Consider the following 21,862-nt stretch of genomic DNA (forward strand, 5'->3'; position numbering starts at 1 on the left):
CTTTCACATTAATTCATGCTTTGAAAACTGTTACAGAGATAATTATATTGCATTTGCTTTGCATTTTGGGGGGTAAAATGTCTTTTGTGGTGTTTGAAGAATTGTTGTCAATGGTTATGTCATCCTGCTGTCATGTCATCAGTGTTGTCATGTGTGATTTCTAATGCGTCACAAACTGGAGGAATGAGTTAATATTTGCTCCATGAACTATAATGGGTGAATTTGAAAGCTTTTATCCGTTTAATGGAATTGTGTTTTTTTCAGTGAAACCTTCTCTTACAAGGTTACTGGTGCACTCACCACTTATTTTGAGCTGGACATGAGAACGCTAATTGTACATGACAGAGAGTAACTGCAAACAGCTGCCCACATCAAGTTCACCATGAACATACCTGCATGTATAAGGGAAATCTAATATATTTTATAAATACAACAACAAACACCAAAGTTTTAAAGCAGAATAAATATAATTTAAAGTTTGGAACATTTATAGTACAAAAAGTCTATGCATGGAAGGATTTGTTAAATCCTACATTCTGCAGTGTCTTCCGCCACAAACATTTGAAGTAGAAAAAGTCGCAAACCTCAGCTGATGGACACATGACGCATAACAGCGTTGTTTGTATCTCTCTTATTAGCATCTCCGATGAACAAGTTTCTTTTTACCCACTGATTAGCATAGTCTCTTCACAGAATGGATCTTCTTGACGCAGCTTACAGTGTCCGACAGTCCAAACATCTTCGGCTGAAAAACCATTGTCCTATCATCTACATTGTATCTACAAATCACATTCCGGACACCAAACTCCCCGCACAAACATACACTACATGTTGTAGAGCTTCAGCTGCTCCTCCACGTCCACTTCCGACATCGGTCCAAAGGTTTCCTCCTTCTCCTTCATGAGGTCAAAGATGGCGGCCAACTGCTCCCGCTGCACCCTGTCAAGAGAACAGGAAAGGTAGAAACAGCGCTCTAGTCTTATCCCTGAGACACTTCGGAGGACAATCATAAGGGGCGGGGCAGAAGGAGATTGGATTGATGAGATGCATGTGTCATGTGCCATCAATGGCAGATAGGCAGAGAAGGCAAAGAGAGAGATAACATTCTGCATGTGCACAGAGAGAGGGGGCAAGTACATAGAAGAGAGAGGGTGGAAACAACCATGTGTAAAAAAGAAAGAGAAGAGAAGTACAGAAGGGGGCATATTCAGGAGAGTGATAAGTCATAGAGAGGGAAACTTGGAAATAAGAGTGAGGAGAGGAATTCAGAGAGGACTGTAGGTACTGAGAAAAGAAAGAGTGAGGCAGAGAAAGACATTATCCTTGACAACTACGATCTCAAAACTACAGGTGATTCAACCATGTCCCACCTAGCTAAATACAGAGGCAGCTGCCAAACAGTACAACAAATCAATTGCATAGCAAGCATTTCTAATTCACAATACAGTCCCCATTAAAATCTCTGAAGAGGTTATCCAGTATGGTATCTGCTTGGTAAGTAAGTCCTGCAAAAGTCCAAAACAAACTCAATTCCTTTAGCAAAGTGACTCAAGACCTCAATACTACTTAAGGTAGTTAATTATGGGAGGTGTCAGGTTGTCAGATCTTTTCTACAGACCAGGGGGTCTCTTTACAATGTCTGGTGCATCTCTGCAAATCAGCAGGGATGTGCCAGAACAGATAAGATACGCAAGTCTCCCCTTGTGCCACCACAGATGCGTTGCATTTACAATGCAGCACACCGTGGCGCAAGGATAGGCAGATGCGTGTCGCATCTTGTGGCGTAAGGGCTGCGCATTGCTGGAGTCGCGTTGCAAGCGCGACACAACTCAGCAATGCGCAGGGGCCACGCATACCTAACGTGGTGCGCCAATCCTTATGCCTGCTTCAAGCAGGCGTAAGGTTTTGTCGCAGCGCCCTCGGAAAAGTGACTCAGTGAAATCTTGTTGATTTCACTGCGTCACCTTTACGAGGCGTTCCTTCGACGGAACGCCCACATGAAACCTAACACAGGTCTTATGTGGATCATGGCTTCACAAAGTGACACATCTCCCTAGATGCATCACATTGTAAATAAGGTGCAAAGTGGCGCATGGTTTACGCCGCCACTGCGCCACAGAAGTGATGCAACGGTGGCGAAATGTGTCGCAAGGGGCTTGTTAATCTGCCCCCAGATGATTTAATTGTCTAGCGCACAGGCTGCTAGTGGCAGTGAATTCATGAGGGATGGAGTAAGGAGAGACATACTGATAAAACCTTCAAAATCCTCTTTGCGTCTATGAGTTCACACAAATACCCTCCTCGTCCGTGGTCTTCCAGAACTGGAGAGAAGGTTGAACGGTGAGAAGGACTTGGCCTGCCCTGGAGTTAGAGTTTCAGTCACCACAGTGTGCTGCTTTTTGTGCTGACCCACCCCCAAAACAGGTTCAGCTGCAGGCAAAGAGCGACCCCATTAATGACCCATGCCACCTTGTGTGGGTGAATGGTTAGCCTCATTTTATGATTACAGTGGAAAATAATCATTATTCTGAACACCATGGTCTGCGAAAGATATCAGTCCTGTACTGCATCACCGCAAATTCTTGAGTGTTGCAAGCGAAATTGCCTTAAAAGCTAAATAAAGTTACTGGTGACGTCATATTTACCACTTGTAAAACTACCTGTCTCTTGGACTGAATTGTTTTTGTAGAGATCTGGGTGCGACGGAGACCTCTGTGATGGAGGGGTTGAAGGGTGAGGGATCTAGGCCTCTCGCACAATGAGACTTCTGTGACTTTTTTTTATTTTCCTGTTTCGTGGGTGTGGAGTGAGTTGTGACGATTTAATGCTTCTCCATGTGGCTGGTGAGGTATGGTTTACATGTTGTTTCATTGCTTAGATTTGTGGAGAAAGGGAGTACATGTTGTATTGTGTTTCAGTGTTTTGTGCTTCCCAGCTGTTTCAGGATGTTTCTTCATTAGGTGTGGAGTACATGCCCCATGCTGTGCACTTCCTGTCAGCATAAGTCTCTAGGAGACAGATGTACAACCCTTTTTTACGCTTGCAAATGGGAGATCAGCCTGTTTGCGCCCGCAAAAACGGCTAATAACATGTACAGGCGCAATTTTGAGAGTCACCGACTCGCAAAATAGCGTTTGCAACTCTCGCTATTAGGAAGGGACAACCCGTTCCTAATAGCGAGACTCACTGCCATGTACTATTGTTTTGCAACCGCATTTGCTGCCGCAAAACTCTCACAGTTTACCACCTACTTCAAGTAGGTGGTAAACCACTCGCAAACGGGAAGGGGTTCCCAAGGGACCTCTTCCCCTTTGTGAGTGTGTGAGAAACTATTTTTCAAGAGCAGGGAGTGATCCCAGGGACCACTGCCTGCCCTTAAAAAACTAAACTGAAAAGTTTCATTTATCTTTTTTAAATGCATTGCGTTTTTCCTTTAAGGAAATTGGGCTGCATTAAAAAAAAAATACTGCTTTATCTGAAAAGCAGTCCCTGACATGATGGTCTGCTGACCTCAGCAGGCCACCATCCCTGTGAGTGCTAGCATTCCTAATGGGGTCGCAAATAGCGCTTGCCTCATGAACATTGATGAGGCATGCAATTTACAACCACACTGTGAATCACTAACAGTGTCTGTGACATGGTGGTAGATTGCATTTTGCAAGTTGCAAATTGAGAGTCGCAAAGCGTAAGGGTTGTACATTTGGAACTATGTGTATCAGTAGGATGGCTGAGCTGACAGGACCCGAAACTCCTGCTGAGAGTGTGTTACATGGAATAATCGTTTTTGTTCATGTACACACAGACCTTCCTCAACATAACACAGGCACAACTGGATATTCATGACAGCCCTCAGCTACTTCTGAGCTCTGCCCCATCGTACGCCGGCTTTACCAAGAAGCAAGCCAAGCAGCAGGAAACCTCATTTCTACTGCAGCGCCGAGCAAAGAAGGCACGCTCCGTCCTCTAAAATCCTTGTGTTTATATGGAACGGAGACCTCGCACTCAAGGTCGGGAGAGTGAAAGGGAGTCGGGGTCCCGTGCATGTCAGAGGATCAGGCTGGCTATGAAGAAGGGGACCGGCCCTCACAGACAGGGAGATGCACGCACGCCTCCTACTTCTGCGCTGGAGCCATTGGCTGTCCCCCCACCATGTGATTGTCTAGAGACACACTGATGGTTCCGCGCTGCAATAATTGTTGAGCAAACAGCCTCTCAAGTTTCTTAACTCTTAAAAGAAAACCCATCCCTGACGCCCTCACCCCGGAATCCCCCTCCCCCTCTGGTAAGGAGAGCCCCTGAGGAAATATATTTGCGAGGCATTAGGTCTCGGCTGCCATGTCCCGGCTCATTAAATAAAACAAGCAATAGCAAAAGCACAAGCACGGCGCGTTGCGTGTCACATGACCCACCAGGAATGCAGCTGCCACCCTTGTGCGCTAATGCTCGCTCCAAGAGCAAAACGCCGCGGGAGTAAACATTTGAAGAAGAGGTGGGACATGCGCCCATCTTTGGCCATTTGCCTGCTTTCATTATTGAAAGACACACACAAAGGCCAATAGAATGTGTGGGAGGAGTTAGACCCACTTGAAGAAGTTTTGAGCGCTCACAAGAAGCCTCCCATAGAGCAGCGCATGCGCGCTCCTCTAGGCTCAACCTAAACAGTATAGGAAAAGTACTTGTTAGAAATGGGGATTTCTAGTTGAAAAAGGTTTCCACCTTTGTCCAAGTAGGGACCCTTCTTCCTAGTCAGGGTAAGGGGGATACACTTTTTTAAATAACCCCTGCTTAGTACGAGCAGACAGGCTTATCCCAGAGGCAGTTGTTTAAAGCATTTGTGCATGCATACAGTAACACAGTGAAAAGACTACAAATGGACACCACACCAGTTTAGGAAAATAGCAAATCTTTATCCAAACCAAACAAGACCAAAAACAAAAACAATCCAACATAAAATACTGAAAAATAGGTACTTTGCAAGATAACGTTTAAATTGCAGAAAGATCTCTAAAACACAGTTCCTCCGAAACGGAAGGCCCGTCCGGAGCTACCACGATGTTGACGACAGAGTCTAACAATTCTAATTCTAGCCAACCGCGTCAATACTGGTCCGCTGTAGCATCAACGGACTTGTAGACAGTACCTTTTTTGTTGCGGCCAAACCCGTTGGTACGAGTTGGTCACGGTTGTGCTCTGAGGTGAAGCGGTACGGTGTGCGTGCCCTCACGGTGCAGGCAGAAGCTCAGTGAAGGTTGTTCAACAGCATCGGTGAAACCATGCCTTCAATGAGGAGTGAGGGGGTGCTCTATGCAGTGTTGGCAGGTCACGGTGCAGGTGACGGAGCCGGTCGATGTTTGGGCAGGCTGCAACGGTGTCGGTGAGTTCCAGGCGGCAAAGTGAAGCGAGGCGGTGCGAAATGCAGTGCCCACAGAATGCTGTGCAAGCAGCAGCTCGGAAACAGTCGTCCAGCGGCGTTGGTGAGACCAGGGTTGTGATGCGGAGTGATGTAGTGCCTTCAGGACACAGAACCAGCGGCAGACTCACTGATGGAGTCAACTGCTCTTCTCCTCTGTGGTGACTGAAACCCAGGGTTCAAGAGACGGTGTCCAGAGGGATGGTGAAGTCTTTGCTGTTCCTGAGACATCTTGAACAGGGGCAAGCTCTACCTCAAGCCCTTGGAGATACTTTTCAAGCAGGATACACACACAGTTCCTCTCCTTGAAAAAACAGCTACTGCAAGCCAACCCCAGACAAAACACAGCAAAGGGGCAATACTTTTCCTTCAGCTTTCCCAGCTCTTCTCCTTGGCAGAGGATCCTCTTGCATTCCAGAAGGATAAGTTACTTACCTGTAATCCTAGTTCTCTTCCAGGGGTATCCTCATCAAAGTCATAAGCACTGAATATTCCCGCCCACATGCGGGACCTCGGAAACAATATAAAAAATATATATGTAAAAACACATATCTCGCTCCACATATATGTACGTACATATATTATTTTTCTCACACCAATGCAGCCCCTAAAATGAGGCTAAACAATGTAAACACATGTACATGTACTGCAATTAGTAAGAAAACAAAAAAACACATTAGGTCAATTTCCCTTGAACTTTATGTTTTAATGAGTAAAAACACTCATAAATCCTGAAAATTGCAAAGAAATAGACATTGTTAGCCCTCAGTCTGCATTGTAAAACATTAGCATAGAAAATGAAACCATTTTCAACAAAAACTGGCACCGTGCCTTTAAGGCAGCCCTGACCCCAGGCTTCCCATGATGCCTCAGGGGTGACAGTTAGGTCAGTTGTTCTTTCCGGCTCCTTCAGTCAGGACCCTGGTGAAACAGCTCCCTTTCTTTTTGACTTTCTGTCAAAACATATTCCAGTTTATCTACAGTTTTTTGCCTTCACTCAACGTCTTTTGGACTTAGAGTGTTAGTGCTATCTTTTTTAGGCTTAAAAAGGTGATTTTTTCTGTCAAAATGCCTTCCCTCTTTGACAACTGCCCTTCATGTGGCAGGAAGAAGGCCAAGACTGACACTCATCCAGTGTGTATCCTGTGCCTGCCAGACTCTCATTCTTCAAGTTCCTGCGAACACTGTAAGGTGTTATCTAGCAGAACTCTCAAAGACAGAGAGAGAATCCGTATTTATGGGCTCTCTGAGAGAGGAAGATCTCCCAAGAAGCAGAAAAGTCTCAGGACGTGGTCGAGAGGAATCCCAACTGGTTCACCTTCGGCGTCGGGATCGGCGTCGAAGAGGCAGTCGACGGCGACGAAGAAGAAGTCTTCAGCATCGAGAGGCAAGGTACCTCCGCTACATACAGCGTCGAGGAGTAGGTCGCCGTTGGAGCAGAGGAGCTCGGCAGCGGACCAACCGGCGTCGAAACAGCATCGTCATGCTGTGACGTAAAGGCATTCTCCGTCGACGCCTGGCCATCGGCGTTCGACGTCGAGACAGCCTCCGTCGGCAACTAGTCGTGGTCGTTCGACGTCGAGGGATCCTCCGTCGACGATCAGTCATCATCGTTCGATGTTGAAGCAGCCCACGTCGACGCCCAGTCAATGGCGTTCGACATCGGGGCAGCCTCTGTCGGAATCAGCCCAGCAGCACTCGACGTCGAGACGTCCTCCGTCGTCGCCTGGTCATTGGCGTTCGACGTCGAGGCGGCCTCCGGCGACATCTGACAAGCAGCGCTCGACGTCAAGACATTCTACGTCGAGGGACAGTCATCGACACTCGAGGTCGATGGAACATTCGACGTCGGAGCAACGGCGCTTGACGTCGGAGCATCCTCTGCTGTCGGCCAGACACCGGCGATCGGCGTCGAGGAGATCACGGTCAGCGTCGAGAGAGTGTCAGTCATCTTCACGACATCGACGTTCGACGTCGAAGCAGCCACCGTCGACTGGCCAGCGGAGTTCCAGGGAACAGTGTGGCTCGAATTCAGGGCATATCTCCCCTTCAAGAACACAGAGAAGGTCTCCTTTGAGGCAGTTGGTACAGGAATGGATAGTCAACCCTTTGATCAGCCTCAAGCCCTGGCGTCCCAGCCTGAGTCCCCAAGATCAGCCTCAGCTGCGGAAGTGGAACAGTCCCCAAGGCAAGTGGACCCTCCCTCCAAAAGGAAAAGGGTCTCAGGCGAAAGAAGTCGTTCGAGGTCTTCTTCTAGTCAATCTCTGATGACCCTGTCTTCATCCTCCTTGGCATCTCGCAGTGACAGATCTTCGGATGGAGAAGTCATCTCCTCGGACAGCGAGAGGTCCAGGCATTCGCCTACAAGGTCACAGCATGGGCAAGCAGATCAACCTCCTCCGGCACGTTCACCAGTGAGAGATCGCACCCAGAAGTCTCCTACTGTTCGTCTTTCCCCAAGGTGGTACAGACCTCTTCACCACTGGGCCAAGGACAAGGAAGTGGCGGACTGTTTGAGGGATTATCGAGACAGACAAGTCTCCCGCCCCAGAGAGCGGTCGCGCTCTACAGTGCGCTCCAGTAGGAGAAGATCTAGGTCCAGGAGCAGAGGTCGTTCTTCATCGAGAACCCGTTCTCACAGGAATTACTCTCCGACTCTAACAGACAGCCCACCATCAAGAATATCTCCAACTGAGGATATTTTCTCGTTTCAAGACCTCTTGGGCAGGGGAGCCCTTAAGCTAGGGGTGCCTATGACAGCTCCGCAGGTCAAGACAACTGTAATCTTTGAAACCCTGCAGCACAGATCAGCACCCAAACCTTTGTTGCCGTTGGTCCCGGGCATCATGGATCCAGTGAATGAGGTCTTCCTGACTCCGGCTACGGTGAAATCTGTCCCAGCGAGGATTCTCAAAAAATATCGCTCGCCTGAAGAGGATCCTCTGTTCCTCAAGTCAGACCCACCACCAGATTCAGTAATCATTGCTGCGGCTAAAAAATCCAGTGCGATGGCCTCCTCATCCACGGTACCGCCGGATAAGGACAGCAAGTTGCAAGAATCATGGGGTAGAAGAGTGTGCAACACCTCAGCCTCTTTCCTCAAGGTCGCCAATGTGGAAGCTCTACTGGGCAGATACGATAGATCTCTGTGGGACTCGCTTCAGAAGTTTTTTGGAAAGCTTCCTCCGGAAGATAGAAAGGTCTTTGAAGAAATTCTGTTGGAGGGCAGTAAGGTCTCCAATCAGATTATAGGGGCTGCAGCAGATGGAGCTACTCTGGCTGCGCATGGATATGCGCATGGAATCACAGCGAGAAGATCCTCATGGTTGCGTCTGACAGCCTTAAAACCTGAGGCTCAAGCCAGAATCCTGAACCTTCCTTTTTCGGGCGCATCTCTCTTTGGGGCGAGTGCTGATGAAGAGATGCAACGGATGAAAACGGAGTTAGACACCCTTAAAGCCGTGGGGCTTGAAGAGAAAAAGGAGTTCGGAAGAAGTTCCGCTCGGACAACAAGGGCTCTTCGAAGCAGAGGGTTCAAACCCCTCACTGGCAGAAGGGTCAGAACCAGCAAGGCCAACAAAAATCACAATATAAAGGCAAGAGCAATTCCAAAGGAGGTGGGAATCAGCACCAAGGCAACAACTTCAATAAACCCCAGCAGAAGCAATGAGTCTTTACTTCCCCGAGCACCGTTTTCCACTCCAGTGGGGGGAAGCATTGCAAATCACAGGTCAGAGTGGCAGGCCATTACAAGAGATCAATGGGTGTTGTCTACGCTGCAGAATGGGTACTGTCTTCGTTTTCATCGTCTACCTCCATCCGCTCCTCCGATGACAACGTCACGCCACCAGCTACAACTACTAAAGAAAGAAGTAGCGACACTCCTCGAAAAATCAGGCGTCGAGAAGGTGCCAGTGGCTCAAAGGGGGAAAGGAGTCTATTCAAGGTATTTTCTGGTCAGAAAAAAGGGCCAGAAGGCAGAATACAGGCCCATTCTGGACTTGAGAACACTCAATCTACATATCAGAAAAGAAAAGTTTCGTATGTTGGCGCTTCATCAAATATATCCACATCTCAGGAAGGGGGATTGGATGTATTCGCTGGACCCTCAAGATGCATACTTTCATGTCCCAATACGACCCAATCACAGGAGATTCCTTCGGTTCCGGGTGGGGACCTCCCACTACCAGTTCAAAGTCCTCCCGTTTGGGTTGAAGTCGGCCACGGGCAAGTGTGTCGCAGTGGTGGCGGCAGCTCTATGCCGCAGTTTTTTTTTCGTATACCCATACTTAGACGATTGGCTGTTGAAAGGTCCTTCCCCAGACAACGTAAAGAATCAATTCCAGATCTGCATAGAACTCTGTCAGCGACTAGATCTACATGTCAACTACAGCAAGTCTGTCTCCCAACCCACTCAGAAGATTCACTTCCTAGGAGCTCTGCTAGACTCCGAAGTAGGAAAAGTGTTTCCTTTGGAGGAGAGACAGTTTTCTATAACACTAAAGTGCCAGCAATTTCTTCGCAGCAGGACTCAGAAAGTGCGGAAAATAGCCTCCCTCCTAGGGTCGATGGCGTCATGCATTTTCTTGGTACCGAATGCCAGACTTCGGATGCGTCCTCTTCAGCAGGATCTGGAGGACAAATGGGACCAACAATCAGCTCGCTGGGACGATCAGATCACTTTGTCAGAGGTAGCGTGAGCTTCCATTCCGTGGTAGACAAAGAAACAGAACATGCAGGTGGGAGTTTCCTTCCATCAACCTCCTCCTGCACAAACGATAATCACAGATGCGTCTCTACAAGGCTGGGGAGCGCACATGGGCCCTCTCCTAGTGCAGGGGCTGTGGTCTTCCAAAGAGAGCACCTACCACATCAACTTGTTGGAATTGAGAGCAGTTCACCTGGCCCTCAAAGCGTTCCTTCCCTCGCTTCAAGAGACAGCGGTTCTAGTACAAACGGACAGTACCAAATCACAGATACCCAATAAAGTTACTCACACACCTAGTCAGTCCTGTAAAGAATCAATCACACTTTGATTTCTTCATCTATACAGTTAAACACAGAACAGCTTACATTTTCACAGATATACTAACACATACTTACTCACTTATACAATCAAATCCTTCATCCATACTCTTATACATCCACTCATTCTTCAATATGTAAAACATATTTAAACTTTACAAAAACACACAGACACTAGATGATGACATCACTGATGACATCATCTAGTGTCTGTGTGTTTTTGTAAAGTTTAAATATGTTTTACATATTGAAGAATGAGTGGATGTATGGAAGACTGAGTGTGTGTGTGGCTGGCTGGGAGGTGTGTGACTCTGTGCATATCAATGTGTACTTGTATCAGTGATTGTATAAGAGAGTAAGTATGTGTTAGTATATGTGTGAAAAAGTATGGTGTTCTGTGTTTAACTGTATAGATGAGGAAATCGAAGTGTGATTGATTCTTTACAGGACTGACTAGGTGTGTGAGTAACTCCATGGATGAGTGGCAGTGTGTGAGTGTCTGCATTGGTGTATGAGTGCATATGATAGTGTTGTAATAATGAGTGACTGTATGTATGAGTGATTGTATGGGTGAATGAGTGAATGTGTGTGTAGACGTAGGAATCAGTGAGTGCGTATGTAGTAACTGGTATTGGTGTGTCATGATGTCATCAGTGATGTCATTTGAGATGTCATCAGTGATGTCATCAGTGATGTCACTGACCATGTCATGAATGATGTAATATGTGACATCATCAGCAGTGGATTGCGGGTGCGCGATATATAGTTAGTGCAACTAACTATATATGGAATTTCATTGGTTTTATGTCAATAAAATGTCCAGCTAACTATATATGGTCTCTAACCTATGGTTTTTTCAGTGAATTTTCAAGGTTTTGTAAATGCAAATTCCTAACTATATATGGTCTATAACCTATGGTTTTTTCAGTGAATTTCATTGGTTTTTTAAAAGCTAATATCTATAGCTGTAAAATATATTCTTTATTTCGTGACGTATCACGTAGCCACGTGAGACGCCTCATGACGCGTGGCATAACCGTGACGTATCGGCTCTGCAGCGCAAACAAAACCCGTAACGTAAGTGCGCCGGAGCACGCTTACAGATATATATATTTTTTTTAACCTTAATTAGACAAAATCCACACGTGCACATATCTTGAGGCCTTGCAAAGGCACATCAAACAAACAGTCCCTACAATTTTGCCAAGTTTGCTGGAAATCTATTCCCTTAGTTTTTTTTTTACTGTTTCTCTTGGTTTCCCCCTGTTACGCTTACCGGGACGCTACCCGGTACGCGAACCGGACGCTCCAAAAACACAAGATGGCGGACTCCCGTTACGCTGCCGGTTAGCTGCCCGGTTCGCGTACCGGGAAGCGCCTCTACGGCGAAAAATCGCAAAAAATTTATTTTTATTTTTTTTTGCCCCGCGGGGCACTTTAATATCCCCCTCATCAATCCTAGGGGGTCAGGAGGGGTCTACCTTGCCCCCTTTCCTTCATTTCCCCCTTCATTTTTCACCACATCTTGTCTCTCGATCCTACCGAGAGACAAGATGGCGGCCGCTCCGGACTGTTTAGAATGTTGACAGACACCGGAGAGCCAATCAGCTTCGCTTCGCGAAGTTCCGTGACGCGTCCGGTACGCGAACCGGGGCGCTAACCGGAGCGCTTTCACAGATATATATATTTTTTTAAACGTTAATTTATCAAAATCCACTGGAGCACATATATTGAGACATAGCAAAGGCACGTCGGGCAAACAATATCTACAATTTTGCCAAGTTTCATGTAAATCCATTCAGCCGTTCGAGCTAAAAGTGAGTCCAACCGACCTATGGAAAAATGAATGGGAAAAACGCGTTTGGGGACCCCCCTTTTTTCTCGGCCCTCCCTTGACGAAACCCCCCCAAATTTTCAGGGGCTGCTCAGAAACAAAATGTGCCATTTTCCTGAAAATGTCAGCCAATTCCGTCCACAAACGCCAACGTTATTAGACATAGAATTTTCAGAAATCCCATAGAGAAAAAATCCTAACTATATATACCTACTGGCTATCGCCAGTAGGTAATATATATATATATATATATATATATATATATATATATATATATATATATTCACTGAAAAAACCATAGGTTTCACACCAGTTATAGTTAGGTGGAAATTTTACTCGCATAAAACCATTGAAATTCCCACGTTATAGTTAGTTGGACTCACTATAACTTGCGCGTGCAATGCACTGCTGATGACGTCACATATTACATCACTCATGACATGGTCAGTGACATCACTCATGACATCACTGATGACATCTCAAATGACATCACTGATGACATCATCCAGTGAATGTGTATCTTTCTGAAAAATAAATATTTTTTATATATGTATATCTAAAGGTTGATGGAAGAATAAATGGGTAAATAAATGTCTTTTTTTTTCCAGTGAATTTAATAGATTTTTTTAAATGCTAATTCCTAACTATAACTGGTGTGAAACCTATGTTTTTTTCAGTGTGGAGCCTGCTCTCTAAGGAAATCCAAAAATATCCTGCTCAAGTCCCAAATACATCATGTTATATAGGTTCTAAAACCAAGAAATCACATTGTCAGCATGGTGTGAAACAAATGATACATCACAATATCCAATGGTATAAGAGAAAACACATCATACAGAAAATGTTTTTTCTTTAATACTAATGAATATTCCTGCATTGTACTACCTTAGAGAAAATAAAAGCACATTAAAATTACATACACTACCTCCACTAGCTAGAGGCAGTGGCCCTGTAAAGATAAAGTCAAGCTCCTCTCCTACCTCCAGGAACATTAGAAACATGAAGAACACATTTTAAGTTAGAATAAAAACCAGGTTGTTAAACTCTTTGAATTAAGAGTATTTTATGAAATTCAGAAAGACACATTTTAACTGTTGTTGTACAGAGAAACAAAACACTATCAAATGAAATGAAATGAAATGAAAATAAAATTTGTAAAGCGCTACAGTTGCCCTCAGGCGTCCAGGCGCTGTGACTAACAAAAATGCCCTCAGATGAACAGGAAGCATCTGGCTACTGAAACAAAAAGGTTTTAAGCTGTTTTCGAAAGCTGGTTAAGTTGGGGTTGCCTCTCATATATATATATAAAATTTCTATGGCAAAATGAAACCCCTCATTTTGTTCCTTTTCAGATTAAATGTATTAAGTGTTACCACTTTATTCCAATCAAGATGACTTCAGGTGTGCCATACTTTTGTCATAAGTAAGACTGTTAGCGTTCTAGTTGTTCTTTAGAACACTCTGGGACATTCTGTCATTGGGCTATAGTTGGGCTACATCTGGCTGATATTTGGGCTACATTTGGGCTCTTTTGTCTCTGGTGGCCATCTTGGGAGACTGCATATCAGAATTTTTTTTATGAAATATAAGAGGATTTGAGAAGTCACTCAAAATGTGCCCTAATTTTTCTTTCTTCAGCACTAATCATAATTTCTATGGCAAAATGAACCCCCTCATGTTGTTCCTTTGCAAATTAAATGTTTTAAATGTTAACACGTTATTCCAATCAAGATGACTTCAGGTGTGCCAAACTTTTGTCATAAGTAAGACTGTTAGCGCTCTAGTTGTTCTTTAGAACACTCTGGGACATTCTGTCATTGGGCTATAGTTGGGCTACATCTGGCTGATATTTGGGCTACATTTGTTTTTTTTTGTCTCTGGTGGCCATCTTCGGGCTACATTGGGCTACATTTGGGCTCTAACATATATATATAGCCCAATGTAGCCCAATATATATTTTTTCAAAGTTAATTTTCGTAAAAACCACTGGAGCATATATCTTGAGACATAGCAAAGGCACATCGGGGTACCAGTCCCTACAATTTTGCCAAGTTTGGTGGAAATCCATTCAGGCGTTCGGGCTAAAAGTGAGTCCAACCGCCCTATGGAAATTAACATGGGGAAAACACGTTTTGGGGCCCCCCTTTTATCTCGGCCCCCGCTTGACGGATCCCCCGAAACTTTCAGGGAAGGAGCGCAGCGAGGCAAAGTCAAGGAAAATTACAGGCAGATCCCTCATTCTGCGCCAAAGTTATTCCCAATAGAATGTTGCGGATTTCCTATGGAAAACGATCCTAACTATAACTACCTACTGGCGACCGCCAGTAGGTAATATACATAAATATATATATATATGTGTGTATTCATTGAAAAAACAAATGTTACAGGGACGGTAGAGTTAGATTAGTTAGGTTGATGTTTTACCTACACGAAACCTTAGAAATTCAGCAGTTATAAATATACTTTCACCTTGACGACCCCAATGACGCTAACTCAGCTAGTCACTGACACCACACACAGCACAGGGCACACACTGGATCCTATCTTCACAGCCACCAACAGAATCAAGCACATCCATACCACTGAGCTCACATGGATAGGCTACGCAATCGTCAGCTTCACCTTCATAGCATCCCCCAAGGCCGCCAACAGACCACCCAGTATCTCACACCACCGTTGGAACTCAGTATCAGAAAGCCATAGGCTGACACCTCAACACCTCCCACCCTGACACCATGGCCAACCTGGAACAGGCTATCAAGAACTTCAACTGCAAGATCTCTGACTGCAACGACAGAGTTACCTTCATCAAAACCACCAAACTCAAGAGATTTACCAAGCATCCCAGCTGGTACACCCCGGGACTGGGAACCACAAAACACAAATGCATGCAACTGGAAAGGAAATGGCACACCAGCAAGGAGCCCACCAACTGGACCACCTCAAAGACATCACTTAAGTGGGAGGGAGAAGGGCGGGAAGCAAACAGGCGGTGGGGGCCCAGGCAAAACAGTTGTACTCATACACCTATACATCCTGTTACACACTAATACTCATCCATATAGTTACTCACACACAAATTCACACATGCAAATAAACTATCAAAACAACATTTACTTGATTATACTGTTATATACACACCACTACACATACTTCTACAGAAACGGAAACATATTTACTCTCTTAAACAATCAATTATAAAAACACATACTCACTAACCCCCCCATACACACATTTTGCCATAGAAATTTTATATATATATATATATTTTTTTTTTCAGTGTGGAGCCTGCTCTCTAAGGAAATCCAAGAATGTCCTGCTCAAGTCCCAAATACATCATGTTATATAGGTTCTAAAACCAAGAAATCACATTGTCAGCATGGTGTGAAACAAATGATACATCACAATATCCAATGGTATAAGAGAAAACGCATCATACAGAAAATGTTTTTTCTTTAATACTAATGAATATTCCTGCATTGTACTACCTTAGAGAAAATAAAAGCACATTAAAATTACATACACTACCTCCACTAGCTAGAGGCAGTGGCCCTGTAAAGATACAGTCAAGCTCCTCTCCTACCTCCAGGAACATTAGAAACATGAAGAACACATTTTAAGTTAGAATAAAAACCAGGTTGTTAAACTCTTTGAATTAAGAGTATTTTATGAAATTCAGAAAGACACATTTTAACTGTTGTTGTACAGAGAAACAAAACACTATCAAATGAAATGAAATGAAATGAAAATAAAATTTGTAAAGCGCTACAGTTGCCCTCAGGCGTCCAGGCGCTGTGACTAACAAAAATGCCCTTAGATGAACAGGAAGCTTCTGGCTACTGAAACAAAAAGGTTTTAAGCTGTTTTCGAAAGCTGGTTAAGTTGGGGTTGCCTCTCATATGTAAAGGGAGGGTGTTCCACAATCTTGACACATTATAAGAGAAGGAACGTCCCCCTGCTCTGGCTCTAAAGATTCTAGGAATCTTGGCCAGAGATGCAGACGCGGATCGAAGCACCTTGTTGGGCAAGTAAGGGGAAATCAGGGAAGAGTTGATTTCTGGGCCCATTTTCCAGAGAGCCTGGTGAGCAATACACAGCGCTTTAAACTTAACTCTGTCCCTGACAGGCAGCCAGTGCAGCGCTCTTAGGCCAGCATTTATTGAAGTTCTTCGTGGGACTCCAAGTAGGGCACGAGCAGCACAATTTTGGGCGCGCTGAAGTTTTTTTAGGGTGTAGTCCGGTGCTCCAAGATAAAGGGCGTTATTAAAATCCAGGCGCGATTGGACGAGGCCCTGTATAATTATCTGCCTGGCCTCAAATGGAAGAAGGGAAAGGATTTTTTTGATCACCCTGAGGAGGCCAAAGGAGGTGGCCGCCACCTGGGCGGCCTGTGTATTGAAGCTCAGCGACTTATCTAGCCATACCCCCAGACTTTTGATGTTATCACTGGGGGCAGGGGCCACCCCCATGCTTACTGGCCATAGCAGCTCCAAAGTAGAGGGGGCCGCCGGACACAGGAGCATGAGCTCGGTCTTGTCGTCGTTGAGCTTCAGGCATGAGCTCATCATCCAACTCCTCACCTCCTCCAGGCACACTGCTAGATTGGGCGGTGATTGGGGGCCGCTCTTCTGCACAAGGGAGACCACCAGCTGGGTGTCGTCCGCATAGGAAATTATGTCAATACCATGCGGACGAACAATCCCAGCCAGCGGCCTCATATATGCATTGAAGAGCGTAGGGCTCAATGATGAACCCTGAGAGACTCCACACCCCAGAGGCCTGCTCGATGAGACGGATGTGCCGTCAAAGACCTGGAAGGTTCTATCTGATAAAAAAGACTTGAACCAAACCAGGGCTTCTCCGGACACTCCTAGGTCGGCGAGACGGTTCATCAGAATTTTATGATGTACCGTATCAAAAACGGCACTCAGATCGAGGAGGATCACTGCCACTGACCCCCCCGATCCAAGATCCGTCTCGCCTCCTCAGTCACGGCCAATAGAGCAGTCTCTGTCCCATGTTTTGGGCGAAAGCCCGCCTGGGAAGCATCGAGGAGATGATTTTCCTCGAAGAACTTCGTCAAGATGATGTTAATGTGCTTCTCCAGGATCTTAGATGCCCATGGGAGCAGAGAAATCGGGCGGTAATTGCTAGAGTTAACTGGGTCAAGGGCAGGTTTTTTTAGCAATGCCCGTACCATCGCATGCTTCCATGTCACAGGTATCATCCCGCTCAAAATGGAGGAGTTCAGCAATTCCATAAGAGTAGGGAAAATGGTTTTGCTAGCCAACCCCAGCGAGCCCGGGGGGGCAGGGTCACACGGTGAGCCAGATTTTATTTGTAGTGCTAAGGACTCCAAAGTTTCCAGATTCAACAATGGAAAAGACTCTAGCTTGCTATGAGAGGGAGTTACCATATCCAAGGCTGAGTCGGGGAGTTGAGTGGATGATTCAGTGGCTGGATCAGGAAAGGAAAGGTACATTTTATTAACTTTTTGAAAAAAGAAATCAACCAACTCGTTGCATTTAGAAGGAGAGTTACTATTTTCTGCGGCGGGCGGAGGGGTTTTTATCAGGGAGCTCACTATCCGATAAATTTCTTTCAGCTTGGATTTGGCCATTGTTATTTTGTCATTATAGTAGGCTGCTTGTGAGGTTTTTATTGCCAATTTATAGTTCCTAATAGCGTCCCTGTAGGTGGCTTTATCGCTAGGATTGTAGGTCATACGCCATTTCCTCTCTAGTCTCTTACAAGAGCGCTTTTTGTCCCTAAGGTATTTTGTGTACCACGGCGCTGATTTACTCTGCCTCTTTGACCCAGATAGGTGTGAAGGAAGGACTAGATCAAGAGAGGCGGAGATCCAGTCGTTGTATTTATTGTTATTTGCCATTGGGTCATGGGAGAGTGAAGGTCTAGTGGTACTAAGGGCCTTCATCCAGTTATCTACAGAGAGTTTAGACCAATTTCGAGTTTTCCGAGATGTAAAGGAGGATAGAGGGGGTTTGCTTGTAGTCCAGGTGAAGGCTATCAGGAAGTGATCCGACCATGGTAGGCTACTAATAGTGCCCACTTTAAGTTGGTCGCAATTACTAAAGATCGGGTCTAAGAGATGACCTTTTTCATGCGTAGGAGAGGGAACTAGTTGCTCTAGTTGGATGGCGGCTAAACTTGACAACATCTCTAATGCCGTGGGGTCTAACAAGTTGTCAAAGTGAACAATAAAATCTCCGAGTAAAGTGAAATTAGAGGGAGAGGTAACCAATTGGGAGACCACCAACAAAAGGGAGGTATCAAATTGTGCGATGGGTCCAGGAGGGCGATAGATAAGAATACCAGTGAAGCTGGTATTAGGAGAAAACTCAATCACAAAAGGGAAACTTTCGCAATCCTCAATCTCCTCCGTCAGGCAGCGGCAGACATAGCTCTCTTTATAAATGATCGCAAGGCCACCGCCTCTGCCCTGCGGTCGATCAACCCGCGCTATCTGGTAACCCGGGATAATGGCCTGTGCCAGATCCGGCTGAGAGTCTTGATTTAACCAAGTCTCGGTCAGAAAAATCACATCCGGTGTATGTTCATCTAGGAGCAAGGAAATTTCTAAACGATGCTTAACTAGAGACCTGCAATTGAGCAGAAACATGGAGTAATCCTTTACCTCCAATCTGGCAGCGGTAGTGGTGATTAGCTCTGATTCACAGTGTGTGCAACGGCGAGGGATCTCCAGTGGATGCCTAGGGTGGCCACATCTAGATGACATAGGTGGACGGAGCTGATGTAAAAGACTCAAGCTGTATACCAGCCTGTTTCCCATGAAACAACCAGGGGACGTGGCCCCTGGGCCCGGCCAGGCGCGGACGGCTGCAGATGGGCTTGCCTTTGGCGCTCCGCCGGCGCGCCCGCTGTGCCCGCCCGCTGCGCGGACGGACGTTCATGTCCCTATATCCGGTGTGAGGAGGGCGTGAAGCGGCCAGCAGCTGCAGCGCTACCCCTCCCTCACCCAAGATGGCCGAACCCCTTCTCCCCAAGCGCCAGGAAGTGGAAATGCGCTCTGGGACTCGGGTTCGAGGGGGCTGAAAGACGTGCCGGTAGTTATTAAAATCAACAGTACAAGCACAAAGTACAATTTACAATTCAATTTTTAAAATAGGCAGTATGTTAAAAAATTGTATCAGAAACAAAGCCCCCGGCTTTCGCCTCAGGGGAGAGACATTAGTGAAGTCAGCGCACAGCGCTGCTCACCGGATTAAGTAGTCAGGGAGGGCGGGAAGCGGCCAGCAGCTGCAGCGCTACCCCTCCCTCACCCAAGATGGCCGAACCCCCTCTCCCCAAGCGCCAGGAAGTGGAAATGCGCGCTGGGACTCGGGTTCGAGGGGGCTGAAAGACGTGCCGGTAGTTATTAAAATCAACAGTACAAGCACAAAGTACAATTTACAATTCAATTTTTAAAATAGGCAGTATGTTAAAAAATTGTATCAGAAACAAAGCCCCCGGAGTGGTGTACAACTGAATTTGAGACCTAGTTATGTAATCTTTTAAAGCATTATTAAATACAGTTTATTTACATTATTTGTGACCTGTTCATGTTAATTGAACACACTTTATTTATTAATTCCAGATTCCTTTCTCCATAAACCCAGACGCAATGGGTTGCCACTCTGTTCTTGTCCACTGTGGGATTAAGATTACCTCAAATGGATATGAAGGCCGACTCTGTGCTTCTGCCTGGTCTGAAGCTGGACTGTTTGATCTGACACTAAGTCATAATGTAATTATGTAGTTTGATGGGTTAAGGTTTTCCATCTTAAGGAGTTATCTAACGTAGGACGTTTTTTAGCTAAGGTGGAAACAAGCCTAGTTCCAGGGACTTATTGAGTATGCATCCGGCTACCCTACATGCAAAAGTTGTGCGGAGGATGTCTTTAAATTATTGGAGGAACTGGATCTGAAGGTGATCCTGAAGGTCTGACTGTAGTGGTAATATTGAGGAAATATTTTTGTAAGAGGGTATTGAAAGTACGCATTGATGGATAATTACTTTGCCTCCTTCTATGGTGGCTAGGTTATATGTTGTTGTTGCATTGTACGTGTTCTCCTTAAGGTAACTATCAATCTTTTACATTTTTTAGATCAATTCACTGGAGATTGGATCACAGAAGTTTTGTTATTGCTGTGTTTCTGTGTTTTCGCACTCTGGACTGTGGAATTATTCAAAAATGTTGTTGAGTTCTTTATTGGAGCAGTCAGCTTCAGTAATGCATGTGGAGTAGTTGTATCCTTTTGTGGTTCTGATAGCTGTTCTGTAGACTATTTTGACGCTGCATAGTATGCTTTTGCCTGTATCTTCTCTTGCTTTTCTTCACTTGCATTGTAGAATGTTCAGTTGTGTTTTCATTCTTATGATGTTCTTATCAATAATGTTGTGCTCTTTTCTGGTCTACCTTGCATGTGGCTTAAAATGGTATTTGCTTGACCATTGCAGTGGAGATCCAGCTGTAGAAGATGAGTATGTCTTTTGGTTGCATGTTTATTTGGGCTCTTTCAAGATGGGAGTTGAGTTTATCTATGTCCATTTTTTCCATTTATTGTACGAGTGTTTGTTGTTGGTTTTTGGTGTCCTTTAAGTGTTAAGTGTATTTATCTTGAATGTGATGTTGTTGTCGCTCCAAATTACAGGGGAGTTGCGTGTAACTGTGTCTTGTCACAAGCGTGCAAACATGGCATCTAGGGGGTGTCCTGGGGAGCAAAATGGGCCAGAAACAATTTGTTGGAGGTTGAATTATTCCAGGTTGGTTGTGATAGCTGTGGTTATGGTTAAATTCTTCTTGTGAAATCATAGGTTGAGGTCTCCTGGACTGCATAGGTTTGGGTGGTCCAGATACGTGTTGGTCACTATATCTTGTAAGACATCCTTAAAGCTGGCATTGCTAGGCAGTTGTCTAGGTAGTAAGAGGAAGGAATAAGTTAGAGGTGGAGTGGGTGATATGTTATCATTGAGGATTCACAGTTGTCCATGGTGTGGTTTTCAATTTGTGATTTATTTTATAGGCAGCGGCCAGGTCCCGTACAATTTTGCCAGTACGATTTTTGATTATGGTACAAAGATCAGGTGGGATGGCTTTGTGGCATGTGGATGCAGTCTTTGCTGAATCATGTTTCTGTGATGAGGGTGAGAGCTGGTGTTGTTTCTAGGAGTAGGGCTAAAATGCTGAAGCAATTTTTGTTCATGGACCTTGCTTTGAAGTGTAAGCATTTTAGTTTTAGTGTCTTTCTTGTTCACATCATGGTGCTTTGAGGGGCATGTGTGGTATAATATGGGTCGAGGATCAGGGGCATAGCTCATTTTGGTGTTGATGGGTTGGGGGGATTCTGGTGCAGCTTTTGTGAAGGTGAAAGGGAGCTTGTTTGGGTAGAGAAATAAGTTTGAGACGTATTTGTGTATGCAGGAGGGGGCTTTTTGTGGTGGATGATGTTGCAACTGCTGTGTTGTTTGGGGGTTTGAGTAGAGTGTGTGGAGTTCTGGTGGAAATGTGTGATTAGGGAACCTAGTGTTCATATGTTTGCGCCTTCCCTTGATTTTAGATTTCCTTGTTTCG

General features: G+C 45.3%; 1 protein-coding gene across 1 annotated transcript in view; it reads right to left on the bottom strand.

Moving 5' to 3' along the window:
• Positions 1–448: 448 nt before the first annotated feature.
• MXRA7 (matrix remodeling associated 7) overlaps positions 449–21,862 on the bottom strand; it is a 303,391-nt gene continuing 281,977 nt past the window's right edge. The window contains exon 4 of the mRNA XM_078654608.1: positions 449–939. Coding sequence (XP_078510734.1) covers positions 825–939 — 115 coding nt within the window. The 3' untranslated portion in view covers positions 449–824. The remainder of the gene's footprint in view (positions 940–21,862) is intronic.

This window comes from Lissotriton helveticus, chromosome 7, assembly GCF_964261635.1.
Source record: "Lissotriton helveticus chromosome 7, aLisHel1.1, whole genome shotgun sequence".
NCBI lineage: Eukaryota > Metazoa > Chordata > Amphibia > Caudata > Salamandridae > Lissotriton > Lissotriton helveticus.